Source organism: Lagenorhynchus albirostris, chromosome 8, assembly GCF_949774975.1.
Source record: "Lagenorhynchus albirostris chromosome 8, mLagAlb1.1, whole genome shotgun sequence".
Classification (NCBI taxonomy): Eukaryota; Metazoa; Chordata; class Mammalia; order Artiodactyla; family Delphinidae; genus Lagenorhynchus; species Lagenorhynchus albirostris.
Window position 1 is genome coordinate 36,123,092 of NC_083102.1, and position 17,164 is coordinate 36,140,255.

Genomic DNA, 17,164 nt, shown 5'->3' on the forward strand with positions numbered 1-17,164 from the left:
GTATTACATGTTGTTATAGATTCATTTATTCAAACTGGTTATGGTTTAAGTATTCAAATTTGTTAATTTAGCAGTAAATGTCAGCTATATGCCAGGCATTTCAAGGTACCTATCTACTGGATCTTTTGCTCTGTTTAGCAACTTGGAACCTATACCACAGTAGTTCGCTGGCCTCCTTCTTCCTTAGAGCTAGTGTATTGTGATATTTCAAATATCACTAAACTTAATTCAACTTTACAGATGATTGTTATACACATCACCCAAACTACATAATAATCTACTTCCTGATTTGGCTGCAGTACAGAAAATTACCTTTTGAGCCCTAGGATCAGCTCTTGTTGCTGAGGGAGTTTCTAGCTATTCCTTTTATTTCCTTATACCCTCATAACCCCTTCTTTGGATGAGTTCTTAAATAAAATTTGGTTGACAAAAATCTTTTAATTGGTTCATATTGTTTTTATGGTACTATAAAATGCCATGTACTGTATTAAACAGGTCCTGTATACAGTTTATTTATAATCAAATGGTGATTATGGTCATTTCTATAAAATGTTAGGACATCAGGCTCTTGGTAAAAAATGTAACCCCTATTTATTGTGTTCCTTTTCTGAAAAAAAAATCAACTTTAGATTATATTATTTTATTTTGACTTACAGTGCCTTTTCCAGGAGCTTAACTACAGTCTGTAGTTTAACACCTCTCTAATGGACACTATGGCAATATGCTAGCTGAGGTAAAAGGAACAGAAGCTGGGCAGATTTTCTCTGCCCTATAGGCTTTAAAGAACCAAGATTCTGTTTTTACCCAGTTATTTCACTATATTTCTTTCCTTTATGTTTCCAGTGTCTACTCATAATTTTTTTCAGCAAAATTGTCTTAATATCAATAAAATGGCATATGTCTTAAGTTGGTTTTTATTATTGCTTTACTTGTCTGAACACTAGGACTATAGGCTTCAGACCAACAAAAATCCACTGTTTTCCTTCATCCTTATTTGCCGCTATGTAGATCCGTATTATCAATAGTTGCATTTGACTAACTTTAATGGTCATGTCCGGTTTTGTTTACCTTCTTTTTTCCTACTACTTTTGGACGCAAGGAACACTCCTGAACAAAATAAAATTTTTCATAACTTAAGAAATACTATCCTTTCATTGCTTTGCTCTTTGGTCCTTTTAAATCATTGAGACAAATTAAAGTCCAAAGACATCATTATATTGACTACTGAGAATTAATTTGTGAATGGATTCTTTCATCTACAAAGACAGTTTTCAAAGTGTGGTCTGGGGATCTGAGACCCTTCTAGGGTCTCTGTGGGGAGGAAATTATTTTCATCATAATACTAAAATATCATTTGCCTTTTCTACTCTCATCCTCTCTTGAGTGTAGGGTTGAGTTTTCTAGAAACTTCATGGCATGTGATGTTGCAACAGCTTGAATGCAAAGCAGACGTGCAAATCCATCTGTCTTCTATTAAGCCCAACATTAGAGAGACTTGAAAAAATGTAAAACAGTAACTCATTTTTACTATCTTTCTAATCTAGACTTTCATTAGAAAGTATAATTGACATTAGCATATACTATAGTGTTATTGTTTTATAAATGAATTGATGTTTTTAAACCATTGAGTTTTAATTTCAAATATGGTATTATTGATAGAACCTGCATAAACAAAAGAGCTCTTTTAGGCCCTCAGTAATTTTTAAACATGTAAAGGGATCATGAGACCAAAAAGAGAGCCAATAATCTATACTATTTTTTTTATTCTCAAATGTTTGAATTTTTCTTATATTTTATTTCATCTTATAAAAAGCATAATGAAAATAATCTATTTTTAGGTTGCTACAAACCTCAGGAAAGATCAGATTACTTGATGTTGGCAGCTGCTTTAACCCATTTCTGAAGTTTGAAGAATTTCTAACTGTTGGCATAGACATCGTACCTGCTGTAGAGGTATGCATAGTTCTGTTTGTTTTGAGATGAATATTTTACATGTATATATACAAAGGAAAGCACTGTCTTTACACTCCTGAAATAGCAAATATATTTCTTGTGTACAAGTTGATAAGAGACTATTTCTATTCAAAACTAAAAGTATATTTTGTGAAAATTTGAGCATTTAGTTAACTAATATTAATTTGACCAATACCATATTTGTCTTCATTTTGTTTTGGTCCCTGTTTATCATCTATCATTTCAATCAAGAAACTTCAGTAAGTTGCAAAGATTCCTTATTTTATTTTTTAATGCATCTCTTTCTGAAACGTACTCTGATGTAGAGCTATTATGGAATAGTGGAAAGAGCAAGGGCTTTGGAGACAGCCAAAACTTTATTAAATCCCAGCTATTTGTACTTAGTAGATTAAACATCTTTACAAAGAATGTTTCCTCTGCTTTTAAAATTAGATTTTTTTTCCCCTCAGTGACATAAGTTTATAACATTTGCCATTATACTTTTGATATGGCACCAGACACAAAAATTTTTTTACAAATTTTTATTGCTATAAAGAGATTGTGGTAGAGTATAAACTCAGGCTCAGAGATTTTTTTCCTCCACTGCTATATTCCCAGTACCTAGAAGAGTGCCTGGCATACTAAGTACTCATTAAATACTTCTTGAATAAAAGAATGAAATCTTATTTTCAACCTTGATTTGACTCTCTGAGCCTCAGTTTTCTCGTCTGTGCAGTGGGGTTTGTAATGGACTATACCTTATAAGATTGTTGTTGTGTTTACTTGAGAAAAAGTATTTAAAGCACCTAACAAAGCACCTGTTATATTGTGAGTGCTAAAGAAATGTTTGCTGTTATTATTGAAAAGTTCCTGCATGAAGAGTCAACTTTCATATGAATTTATTCTTTGATTCTTATGAGCTTGACTGTCTATATTGAATCTATGTGACTAACACTGACGAATAAGAAAATGCTAAAAGCGTTACTATTATCTCCTAAAGGTAGACAGATACTTGCTGTACGGTAAAACAGCTGTTCTTAGCTTACCACTGCAGAGAATTCCTGGGCCATTAGAAGCTGTAGTTTTAAAGTGCAGGTGGATTTGTACATGGATTCTCTCCCCTTCCTTCCTCAAGACACACATTAGAGATGTCCTTCAAGGACTGGTAAGACATGATGACCATTTGATCTAAACCTAAGGCTCAAATATTAAAATATTAAGCTTATTTATATATAGGGCTATAAATTTTCAACTGTAAAGCCATTAGATAGGCAAAAGAACTACTATACATGAGTTCAGTAGTAGAATCAGACTTTGATAGTTCCAGAACCCTATAACTAATTTTAAAACAAAGGGAAGAAACTTATACTTCCAGTCGAGATGGGGTGACAGGGACCAGACTGATGCTCTTTCCCCCTGCCTGCAGCAACTAAAAAGTGGACAAAATATTCAAAATAATATACAAGAACTGGACATCAGGTAATGAAGGACAGTGATCCCCAAGAGATGGAAAACAAATGAGATGAGCCATATGGTTGCACATACAGCCTTCAGAGAGTTTCCAATGTGTGGCACAAACAGGGGATTCCCAAGCAGAGTCCAGCTGGTAGTGAGTTGTAGAGGCAGAGGTGAGAGTCCTGAGAGACCAAGACAGCTAAGGCTCATGGACAAAGTACCAAAGATATGAGAGCTACACAGAGAGAAAACTCCAGGGGTCTGCAAAGAATCCTCCGTGAGTACTCAGCTGAGTACTTATCAGTACACGTCTGTGAGAAAACTACATGAGACTGGAGGAAGTACCACCTCAAAGATCTAGAGGTTATAGTGCCCAGCACACTCACACAGGCTGGAAGTAGCACCCGTTCCCACCAGCCACACTGGAAACCTCAAGAATCACAGTAGCCTGGGTAGAGTACACAGAAAAGCCTTGCATCAGTAGTGGAGAATAATTAGCCTTAGACTGAAGGCTGCTGTAGTCCCACCTAGCAAATCCTGAAACAAAAACCAAAAAGATCAAATTGTCTCCAGATAATTTAACTACATCCTAGAGCAAAGTTAGAATATTTATAGCAATACCAAGTCATCCAGGACGCAGCAAAGTAAAGTTCACCATGCCTAGCGTCCAATAAAAAAGTAATCAGCCAAGTAAAGAAGCAAGAAAATAGGACCCACAATGAGGAGGTCAGTCATCCAGCAAAGACCAACTGTGAACTGACACAGATGTTAAAATTCGGAAACAAGGACATTAAGATAGGGACATTATGACTGTATTCTGTATGAACAAAAAGTAAAGTAGAGACATGGAAGATAATTTTAAAAACCCAAATCTAACTTCTGGAGACGGATACTATGATCTATGATATGAAACATGTACTAAATGGGATTAACGGTACATTAGATATTGAAGAAGAAAAGTTAAACTGAGGACATGGCAATAGAAACTACCCAAAATTAAACTGAGATATTTTTTTTTAATGGAAAAGCATCAGCAAGCAGTGAGTTAATTTCAAATGGCCAAATATAAGCATAATTGGAGTCCCCCTAAGAAAGGAATGAAAGAAATAATGGTCAGAATTTTTCTGAACTTGATAAAAGCTAACTAATAGTAGAGCTGACCCTTAGCACCCAGGGGAATTGTTCCAGGACAGCCCACCACCACCACAGATATCAAAGTCTGTGGATGCTCAGGTCCTTAGAGTTGGCTCTTCATATCCCTGTGTTCCATGTCCACAGATACAGAGGACTAACTGTATATTTCTTGGAAAAATCCATGTATAATTGGACCTGTGCAGTTCAAACTCGTGTTGTTCAAGAGTCAGTTGTAATGTAGAGTTTATAATCTATATAAAAATAAAATGTATGATAACAATAGCAGAAGAGGGGAGAAAGGGAAATATACTATATGTATAGTAATAGGTTTTTATAATATATATAAAGTGGTAAAATACTATTTGAAGGTAGACTATGATAGGTTAAAGATGTAGACTATAAATTCTAAAGCAACCAGTAAAATAAAGAGTTACAGCTAATAAGCCAGCAAAGGAGATAAAATAGAATTACAAAGAAATTTCTTTAATCCAAAAGATGACAGAAAAGGGAAGGAAACAATGAACAGATGGGAAACATAGAAAATAAATAGCAAGATCATACATTTAAACTTAAGTTTACCAATAATCACATTAAATAGATATGGCCTAAATACCCCCAATTAAAAGGTGGAAATTGTCAGATTGGATTAAAAAAAGCAAGACTCAAATATATGTTGCCTATAAGAAATGCACTTCAATTATAAACACACAAAATAGGATGTGTAAAAGAAAGACACTGTGGCACTATTACAGTCAGACAAAGTAGATGTCAGAGCAATATTACCAGCAGTAAAGATGGCCATTTCATAATGATAAAAAGTTCAATTCATCAAGAGTACAAAACAATCCTCAATATATATGCATCTAATAACAGAGCTTCAAAATACGTAAACCAAAAATTGATAAGGTAGCAATTACAAATAGACATTTATAAAATTATAGTTGAAGATTTCATTACCCCTCTCTCAATAATTGATGGAACAATTAGAACATTGGTCAAAGAAGAACTCACAAGGAAAGTTAGACCATATTTTCTTTTCTTCTTTCTTTTTTTTTTTTTGCAGTACGCGGGCCTCTCACTGTTGTGGCCTCTCCCGTTGCGGAGCACAGGCTCTGGACGTGCAGGCTCAACAGCCATGGCTCACGGGCCTAGGCGCTCCGTGGCGTGTGGGATCTTCCCGGACTGGGGCACGAACCCGTGTCCCCTGCATTGGCAGGTGGACTCTCAACCACTGTGCCACCAGGGAAGCCCTAGACCATATTTTCAAATGAAGATAAATAAAAACATATGATATCAAAAACATAAGATATGCATAGGATGCCACTAAAAACACTAAAATAGTACTTAGAGGAAATTTTACAATAGTAAACACCTTTATTAGAAAAATAAGAAAGGTCTCAAAGTAATGACATCAACTTTCCAACTAGGAAAAAAACCAAACCCACATTAAATCTAAAATACAAGAAAGAAAATAATAAAGATTACAGCAGAAATCAATGAAATAGAAAACCTTTAGAAAATAGTAGGGAAAAACTGATGAAAGCAAACACTACCTCTTTGAGAAGATCAATAAAATTTATAAATCACTAGCCATACTGATTAGGAAATAAAGAGAAAGGTGTGACATCATGTATATTTTACCAATATTAAAAGAAAGGAAAATATTACAAAAAATTTTATGCCAATAAATTCCACAACTTAAGTGAAATGGTCAAACTCCTTGGAAGACACATACTGCCAAAGCTCACTCATGAAGAAATACATAACCTCAGTAGCCCTAAATGTATTAAAGAAATTTGAATTGGCAGTTAAAAACTTTCCCACAAAGAAAATTCCAGGCTCAAATGGCTTCACTTCCCAACTTATTCTATGAGGCCATTACCCCAATGCCAAAACCAGAGACATTACAGAACAAAAACAACAACTTATAGACCATATCCATCATAAACATAGAAAAGTTGTCTACAAAATTCTAGCATATTGAACCGAACAGTATTTCAAAAGGGATAATACATCATGGCTAAGTTTGATTTATTCTAGGAGTATAAGATTGGTTTAATGTTAAAAAAAATAATCTATAACACCTATACAAAAATCTACTGAAAATGGATTAAAGACCTAAATATAAGACCAGATACTATAAAACACCTAGAGGAAAACACAGGCAGAACACTCTGACATAAATTGCAACAATATTTGTTTTTTGATCCATCTCCTAGAGTAATGGAAATAAAAACAAAAATAAACAAATGGGACCTAATTAAACTTAAAAGCTTCTGCACAGCAAAGGAGACCATCAACAAAACAAAAAGACACAACCTACAGACTGGGAGAAAATATTTGCAAACAATGCTACCAATAGGGATTAATCTCCAAAATATACAAACAGCTCATACAGCTTATTATCAAAAAAACAACTCAGTCAAAAAATGGGCAAGAGACCTAAATAGACGTTTCTTCAAAGAAGACATATGAATGGCCAACAGGCACGTGAAAAGATGATCAGTATCACTAAGTATTAGAGAAATGCAAATCAAAACTACAGTGAGGCATCACGTCACAACAGTCAGAATGACCATCATTAAAAAGTCTACAAATAATAAATATTGGAGAGGGTGCGGAGAAAAAGGAACCCACTTACACTGTTGATGGGAATGTAAATTGGTGCAGCCACTATGGAGAACAGTATAGAGGTTCCTTAAAAAACTAAAAATAGAGTTACCATATGATCCTGCAATCCCACTCCTGGGCATATATCTGGAGAAAACTCCAATTTGAAAAGATACATGCACCCCAGTGTTCATAGCAGCACTATTTACAATAGCCAAGACATGGAAGCAACCTAACTGTCCATCAACAGATGAATGGATAAAGAAGATGTGGTATATATACACAATGGAATATTACTCAGCCATAACAAAGAATGAAGTAATGCCATTCGTGGCAAAATGGTTAGACCTAGAGATTATCATATTAAATGAAGTCAGACAGAGAAAGATAAATAGCATAGGGTATCACTTATATGTAGAATCTTTAAAAATAATGATACAAGTGAACTTATTTACACAACAGAAACAGACTCACAGAATACAAATGTATGGTTACCAAACGGGATAGTGGGGGATGGGTTTGGTGGCGAGATAAGTTAGGAGTTTGGGATTAACATATACACATTACTATATAGAAAATAAACAACGAAGACCTACTGTATAGCACAAGGAACTCTACTCAGTATCTTGCAATAATCTATAATGGAAAAGAATCTGAAGAATATATATATAAATGAATCACTTTGCTGTACACCTGAAACTAACACAACATTGTAAATTAACTATACTTCAGTTTAAAAATGGTTAAAAATAAAATTACATATACCATAAAAAAACCCCACTTATTCTTTTCATCACAGTAATACACTAAAAAAGAAACCTACAGCTAACATCATACTTAATAGTGAAAGAAAAATGTTTTTCCAATAAAAACTGAAAAAAGAACAAGATAAGGTTACTCTCACCATCTCTATTCAGCATTCTCTAAAGGTTTTTACCAGTGCAGGAAAGCAAGAAAAAGCAATGATAGGCATCCAAATTGGAAAATAAGATGTAAAACTGTCTTTGTTCACAGATGACATTGATCATCTATTACTTTATTCTGTGGAATCTACAGAGAAGCTACTAGAACCAGTAAGTGAGTTTAACAAGGTTGCAAGATATAAGATTAACATATAAAAATCAATTCATATGTACTAGCCACAATCAACTAGAAATTAAAAATAGTACCATTTATAATAGCATCAGAAATATGAAGTATTTAATATATGAACATATATTTATATGAAATATAAAGCTGACAAATACATGGCAAACCTGTATATTGAAAACTATAAATTATTAAGAGAAAGTAAAGAAGACCTAAATGAGTAGAGATATATACTGTGTTTATTGGTGGAAAAACTCAAAATCTTTAACACATCAATTTTCCCAAAATTGATCTATAGATTCAGTGCAATCCTGATAAAAATTCTAGCAGGTTTTTCTGTAGAAATTGAAAAATGTTCTGTAGAAATTGAAAATTCTAAAATCTGTGTGGAAATCCAAAGGTCCTAGAATAACAACTTTTTAAAAGGATAGTGTTGGAGAGTTTCGAAATTTATTTTAAAGTTATAGTAATGAAAAAAAACAGTGTGGTAGTAGTGTCAAGATTATCAATGAAATATAACAGAGAGTCCACAAATAGGGCTAAACCCCTTGTAGGGGTCCCAGAGGGAGAAGAGAGAAGAGGATCAAAAATGTATTTGAGAAAATTATGGCTGGAAACTTCCCAGACCTGAAAGAGAAAAAACTCATATCCAGGTACAGGAAGCACAGAGGGTCCCAAAAAGATGAACCCAAACAGACCCATATCAAGACATATCATAATAGAAATGGCAGATTTAAAGAGAGAATTTAAAGACAGCAAGAGAAAAACAAAGAGTCATATACAAGGGAATTCCTGTAAGGCCATCAGCTGATTTCTCTGCAGAAATTTTGCAGGCCAGAAGGGAGTGGCATGATATATTCAAAATGCTGAAAGGGAAAACCTACAAACTAGGATACCCAGCAAAACGATTATTTAGAATAGAAAGCAATAAGAACCTGCTGTATTAAAAAATTTTAAAAAGAAAAGAAAAAGAATAGAAAGCTAGATAAAGAACTTCCCAGAGAAGCAAAAAATAGTTTATCAGTACTAAGCCTACCCTAAAAGAAATGTTAAAGGCTCTTCTCTAAGTGGAAAGAAGTAAGGATCTACAGGAAAGGGAAGATCCCACTAGGAAAGGCAAATATATAGTAAAGACAGAGAATCAATTGTGAAAGCAACTGTAACTGCAATAAACAGTTAAGGGAGAATCATGCAGATGTAAAATATGACGTCAAAACACAAATGGGAGGGGAATTAAAAATGTAGATCTTTTAGAATGTGTTTGAACTTAAATGACTGTAAGTTCAAAATAAGTATTTATATTATAGGTCAATACATATGAACACTGTGGTAACCATAAATAAAAAAACTTAAAATAGATAGACAAAAATTAAAAAGAAAGGAACACAAGCTTACTACTAAAGAAAGTTCATCAAACCACAAGGGAAGAAACAAAAGAAGAAAAGAACAAAGCTACAAAAACAGCCAGAAAACAAGTAATAAAATGGCAATAAGTACATACCTATCAATAATCAGTTTAATGCCAATACACTAAATGTTCCTATCAAAAGACATAGAGTGGTTGATTGGCCTAAAAAACAAGACCCATCTATATGCTACCTATAAGAGACTCACTTCAGAGCTAAAGATACACAAGTGAGGGGATGGAAAAGATATTTCATACAATGACAAGAAAGTGGGGGTAGCAATACTCATATTAGACAAAATAGAACTTAACAGAGTGTATAACAAAAGACAAAGAAAGGCATTATATAATGATAAAGGGATCACTATAAGAAGTTTTACACTCATTAACATATATACATCCAACACAAGGGCACCTAAATATATAAAGCAAATAACTAACAGACATAAAGGGAGAAATTGACAAGAATATAATAATAGTAGGGGAATTTAACACCTTACTGACATCAATGGACAGATCACCCAGATAGGAAAAAAATAAGGTAACAGTGGTCTTAAATGACAGAATGGACCAGTTGGACTTAACAGATATCTACAGGACATTCCATCACGAAACAGCAAAATACACATTCTTTTCAAGTGCATGTGTAATGTTCTCTAGGATCGATCACATGCTAGGCCACAAAACGAGTCTCAACAAATTTAAGAGAATAGAAATTCTATCAAGCATTTTTTCCAGCCACAACAGTATGACACTAGAAATCAGTTACAGGAAGAAAAATGGGAAAAGAACAAATGGGGAGACTAAAACAACATGCTGCTAAAAAAAACAATGGTTCAATTAAGAAATCTAAGAGGAAATCAGAAAATACCTCAAGACAAATGGAAACGGAAACACAACTTCCCAAAATCTGTTGGATGCAAAAGCAATTCTAAGAGGGAAGTTTATCACAATACAGGCCTTCCTCAAGAAAAAAAATCTCAAACAACCTAATCGTGGACCACCTAAAGGAATTAGAAAAGGAAGAACAAAGCCCAAAGTCAGCAGGAGGAAGGAAATCATAAAGATCAGAGAGGAAATAAATGAAATAGAGACCACCAAAAATAATGGAAAAGATCAATGAAACCAAGAGCTGGTTTTTGAGAAGACAAACAAAATTGATAAACTTTTAGCTAGGGTCACCCAAGAAAAAAAGAAAACCCAAATTAACAAAATAAGAAATGAAAGAGGAGAAATAACAACTGATACCACAGAGATACCAAAAAATAATAATAATAATACTATGAACAGTTATATGCCAACAAATTGGACAATCTAGAAGAAATGGATAAATTTCTAGAAACATACAACCTGCCAAGACTGAATCAAGAATAAACACAATTTGAACAGACTGATCACTGGTAGTTTAACTGAATTTGTGATTTAAAAGAACGCCCAGCAAACAAAAGTCCAGGACTGGATAGCTTCACAGAGGAATTCTGCCAAACATACAAAGAAGAGCTAATATCTTTCCTTTTCAAACTAGTCCATAATATTGAAAAGGACAGAACACTCCGAAATTCATTCTACAAGCCACCATTAGCTTGATACCAAAAACAGCAAAGATACTACAGAAAAGAAAATTGCAGGCCAATATCTTTGATGAAAATAGATGCAAAAATCCTCAACAAAATATTAACTAACCAAATCCAACAACAATACATTAAAAAGATCATACACTATCATCAAGTGGGATATAGTCCAGGGATGCAAAGATATTTCAATATTTGTAAATTAATGTGATACACCACATTAACAAAAGGATAAAAGTCACATGATCATCTCAATAGACACAAAAAGCATCTAACAAAATTTAACATCCATTCGTGATAAAAACTGTCATCATAGTTGGTATAGAGGGAACATTTCTCAACATAATAAAGACCATTTATGACAAACCCACAGCTAACTTCATACTCAACTGTGAATAGCTAAAAGCCTTTCCTCTAAATTCAGTAACTAGACAAGGACGCCCGCTGTCACACTTCTATTTATCATAGTAGTGGAAGTCCTAGCCACAGCAGTCAGGCAAGAAAAGGAAATAAAATGCATCCAAGTTGAAAGGGAAGAAGTAAAACTGTTATTACTTGCAGATGACATGATAGTTTATATAGAAAACTCTGAAGTCTCCACCAAAAAACTATTAGAACTAATAAATGAATTTAGTAAAGTTGCAGGATATAAGGTTAATATACAGAAATCTTATGCTTTTCCATACACTAGTAATGAACTATTGGAAAGTGAAAGTAAAAAAAAAAAAGTCCCATTTAAAAATCACATCAAAAGGAATAAAATACCTAGGAACATACTCAACCAAGGAGGTGAAAGACCTATACTTTGAAAACTATAAAAAATTGATGAAGGAAATTGAAGATGACACATAAACTTGGAAGTATATCCTGTGCTCTTGTATTGGAAGAATTAAGGTTGTTAAAAGGGCCATACTACCCAAAGCAAACTACAGATTTAATGCAATCCATATCAAAATACCCATGACCTTTTTCACAGAACTAAAACAATTAATCCTAAAATTCATATAGTATCACAAAAGACCCCAAGTTGCCAAAGCAGTCTTGAAAAAAGAAACAAAAACAAAACTGGAGATATCATGCTCCCTGGCTTTAGACTATACTACAAAGCTACAGTATTCAAAACAGCATGGTACTGGCACAAAAACAGACACATAGATCAATGGAACAAAATAGAGAGCCCAGAAATAAACCCACACACCTATGGTCAATTAATCTATGACAAAGGAGACAAGAATATAAAATGGGCAAAAGACAGTCTCTTCAGCAGGTGGTGCTGGTAAGATTGGACAGCTGAATGTAAGCCAGTGAAGTTAGAACATGCCCTCACACCATGCACAAAAATAAACTCAAAATGGCTTAAAGACTTAAACATAAGACATGATACCATAAAACTCCTGGAAGAGAACATAGGCAGAACACTCTGACATAAATTGTAACAATATTTTTTCAGATCTGTCTCCTAGGGCAAAAGAAATAAAAGCAGTAATAAACAAATGTGACCTAATTAAACTTAAAATCTTTTGCACAGCTAAGGAAACCATTGACAATACAAAAAGACAACCCACAGAATGGGAGGAGATATTTGCAAATGATATGACTGACAAGGGGTTAATATCAAAATATATAAACAACTCATACAATTCAATATCAACAGAACAAACAACCCAGTCGAAAAATGGGCTGAACACATGAATAGACATTTTTCCAAAGAAGACATACAGATGGCTAATAGGAACATGAAAAGATGCTCAACACTGCTAATTTAGAGAAATGCAAATCAAAACAACAATGAGATATCACCTTATACCTCAGAATGGCTGTCCTCAAAGTCTGCAAATAACAAATGTTGGAGAGGATGTGGAGAAAAGGGAACCCTTGTACACTGTTGGTGGGAATGTAAATTGGTGCAGCTACTAAGGAAAATAATATAGAGGTTCTTCAATAGACTAAAAATAGATAACCATATGATCCAGCAGTTTTACTCCTGGGTATATATTAGAAGAAAATGAAAACAGTAATTCAAAAAGATAAATGCACCCTTGTTTTCATAGCAGCGTTATTTACAATAGCTGAGATAAGAAAGCAACCTAAGTGTCATCAACGGATGGATAAAGAAAATACATACACATATATATACATACACACAGGTATATACACATACATACACACACAATGGAACCTTACTCTGCCATAAAAAAGAATGAAATTTCTGCCATTTGCAAAAACATGGTTGGAACTAGAGAATATTATGCTTAGTAAAATAAGTCAGACAAAGATAAATACTATATGATATCACTTATATGTGGAATCTAAAAGATAAAACAAATGAATGTATAGTAAAACAGAAACAGACTCACAGATATAGAAAACAAACTAGTGTTACCAGTGGGGAAGAGGGAAGGGAAGAAGGGCAAGATAGGAGTATGTGATTAATAGATACAAACTACTGTGTATAAAATGGATAAGCAACAAGGATATATTATACAGCACTCTGGAATATAGCCATTTCATAATAACTTTTAATGGAGTATAATCTCTAAAAATACTGAATCACTGGGCTGTATACCTGAAACTAATATTATAAATTAACCATATTTCAATAAAAAAAGAAGACATTGTTAAAAGAATGAAAAGAAAGCCATAATCTGAGAGAAATATTTTCAAGTTATATATCAGATTAAGGACTTGAATGAAGAATAAAGAACTCTCAAAATTCAATAAAAAAATAGGTTTTTAACATTTAAAACAACCCAATCATTTTTCACTATGCAAAAAAATTGAACAAACACTTCACCAAAGAAGATACTTAGGTAAACATTACTACTCATTAGGAAAATCCAAATTAAAACTTCAATATACTACTACACACCTGTGACTATGATTAAAATTTAAAAGCCTGGCCATTCCAAGTGTTGATGAGGATTTGGAGGAACTGGAACTGCAATAAACTCCTGGTAGAAATGTAAAACTCAGTATAAGTGCTTTTGAAAATAGTTTTGAAGTTTCTTTAAAAGTTAAACATGCACGAACTGTATGATCCAGCCACCCCTTTCCTCAGTATTTGCCCAAGACAAATGAAACATGATCATTCAAAGACAAACAGGAATGCTCATAGCAGCTCTAGTTGTAATAGCCAAAAACTGGAAACAACCAAGTTATCTATGAAAGGTATATGGATAAACGAAGTGTGGTATATCTTAATATAGTAGCCTACCTCAGCAATTAAAAAGGAATAAACTATCAATACAAGCAAAAAAATGGATTAATCTGAAAATAATTGTGCTGTATGAAAATAGTACATTATTCTGTATTATTCCACTTACATAAAATTCTAGAAAATACCCATTGATCTATAGAGATAGAAGTCATATCAAAGATTGCCTAGTGGCAGGGGAAGAACAGGGAGGGTACAAGGAAGGGATTATATAAGGGGCACAGGAAAACTTTGGCAGGTGTTGGATCTATTCATTAATTTGATTGTAGTAGTGGTTTCATGAGTGTATAAATGTTAAAACTTACCAAAGTGTGTACTTTAAATGTTTGTGTGTCAGTTATACTTCAGGTTGTACATCAGTTATACTTCAATAAAGCTATCCCCCTGCCCCAAAAGGAGCAAAAGGAAGAAGAAAATCTTTTTCCGCGTAGTTCCACGTAGTAGAACTTTGTGTCGCATTTCCTAATAGATAGTCCAGATGCTTATGTGACCAGCTTGTCTACACACTAACAGAATTGAGGGACTAAGGTATTAGCTCATATCTTTGATAATTAATTAACTATTGTTGTATATAAGGGTAACTAATTTTTATCTAATTTTAAAACTGCTTTCTTATTCTGGATTATTTCCACAGAGTTTGCTTTTTTTTTCCATCTCCAAAAAAGTTTATTAGCATGATTAAAAACATTTTTTGAATAATGATAGAATTTCTAAACATAAAAGAGTATCAGTGGCTATATCCTATAACCAGTATTTGCAACTGGATGGACAACTTTATTGCCAGTCTTCATTTTATTAAAGACAATCCATATTTATTGGTTCCGTGTGAAGTCATGACTGTTGCTTTGCCTGAGAATGAGTCCCTACTGCAATTAAGTATAAAAAAAATATATTCCAGGTGAACCGGTTTGCAGGGCAGAAATAGAGACACAGATGTAGAGAACAAACATGTGGACACCAAGGGGGGAAAGTGGCCGGGGGCGGGGAGTGCTGTGATGAATTGGGAGATTGGGATTGACATATATACACTAATATGTATAAAATGGATAACTAATAAGAACCTGCTGTATAAAAAATAAATAAAATTCAAAAAAATACATATATCTCCCATAATCGGAGTGTGACCTGCATTACTGAGTAAAGAGTTAATAAAAATCCTCAAAGAATTGGGGTTTTGTTTTTCAAAAACATTTTTTACACACTACAAAGAAATAATTAGTATTTTGGCTTTTAAAATTCCTGCATGATATTTAGAATGGCAGCCCCCAAATGTCCTCCCTTCACAAAATTGAGAACACAGACCCTCTTCCGGAGCATACATTCTTGGGGTGGACTCTGAAGACTTCAACCTCCACATGTTTATACTGGTTTGAGAACAAAGACAGCGTCATCCAGAACGTAGTAGTCTTTATACATATCACCTTCACACAGGTATGGCAGTCTGGTGAAAGCTTCGATAACAAAACCAGCTTTTCTGAAAACTTCAGGTAGACTATTCACTTGTTCTTCCCAGTTCTATCCCTTGATTTTCAAAATTTCTGATGGTTTATCCCACTTGCCATCTATGTTTTCCACATAGGGATGAAAAGGTAAGACCAGACCAAGGATGACCCTGCCTCTAGTTGGCTCCAAGACGCTTCTGATATCTTTTAACAAAGTCAGGGGCTGATCACAGCGGTCCAGCAAATTCAAGCAGCTGATGATATCATACTGGAACCCTGTATTCTGCCATTCATTTTTACCAAGCACTCTGTATTTCTTCTTCTGAAGCTGCCATATTATAGTTTCAGACAGCTCAGTGGCATAAATTTCTTCAAAATGAGGGCTCATGATTTTTGTGACTTCTCCATCTCCAGCAACTAAATCAAGAAATCTGTGGGTTTTCCAGTGTGGATTAATTTTAAGCAGTCTCTGAAACTGATCTGGTGAAAACACAAACATTGAGCCTCTTCCTAGCAACCCATTGATAGATGTTCTAGACATAAACTGGCTAAAAACAGATGACACAAAAGAGTGATATAATTGGATAAATAGCCAGCCCGATTTCTCAGTGTTGTTGTTTAGGTCTGTGTTCCTTGATCAAGGTAACTCTGAACAAAGACAGCCTGGAGTGATTCGCATAGTTTCTCTCTGTTGCACACAAACCACTGGTGGTTCTTCCTGCTGTCTTCGGCTGCCGCCAGCCCACCCTGGTCCGCTCGTCATGTTCACGTACAGGGAGCGGGTGAGCGGGCTCCGCAGGGTCCACATCCTCCGCGCCAGCCACACGGACGCCGGGCTCAGACAGCCAGCCCGCGAGCAGTCTCATCGGGGGCCGCGGCCACTCGCTCCGGTCACCGCCGGTGCCGGGGCAGGGAGGAGGACGCGCTGCCGCCTCCAGCCGCCGCCGCCGCTGCCGCCTCCAGCCGCCGCCGCCGCCGCCACCGCCGCCGCCCAGGATCGAGCCATCGCGCCAAACTCGCCCATCCAGACCCTTCAGGGCAGAGGCGGAGGGTCTCCATAGAGTTTTAATATTCAGCAAATGATACAGTGCTGTTTATTTCTTTACTTGCAGTGTATCTCATGGTCATTTGACTCAGTTAATTAATTTAATACATAGTTTGTTTCAAGCCGGAGATTAGCTTTTTAATAGAATCAATATATTATTAAAATTACTTTTGAGATGGTTAAAGTTAATGGTTGAAAAGAGGTTTTTCATGACCTTAACAGTTCTGGTATTTTGCTTTTACACAT

At 34.8% G+C, this 17,164-nt stretch overlaps 1 protein-coding gene and 1 pseudogene across 1 annotated transcript in view; one reads left to right on the plus strand and one right to left on the minus strand.

The window, feature by feature from the left end:
* BMT2 (base methyltransferase of 25S rRNA 2 homolog) overlaps window positions 1–17,164 on the plus strand; it is an 87,328-nt gene that overhangs the window by 66,451 nt on the left and 3,713 nt on the right. Inside the window, exon 4 of the mRNA XM_060156824.1 lies at window positions 1,839–1,953. Within this exon, the coding sequence (XP_060012807.1) occupies window positions 1,839–1,953 (115 nt within the window). The remainder of the gene's footprint in view (window positions 1–1,838; window positions 1,954–17,164) is intronic.
* On the minus strand, window positions 15,791–16,739 carry LOC132524626 (protein-L-histidine N-pros-methyltransferase-like; annotated as a pseudogene).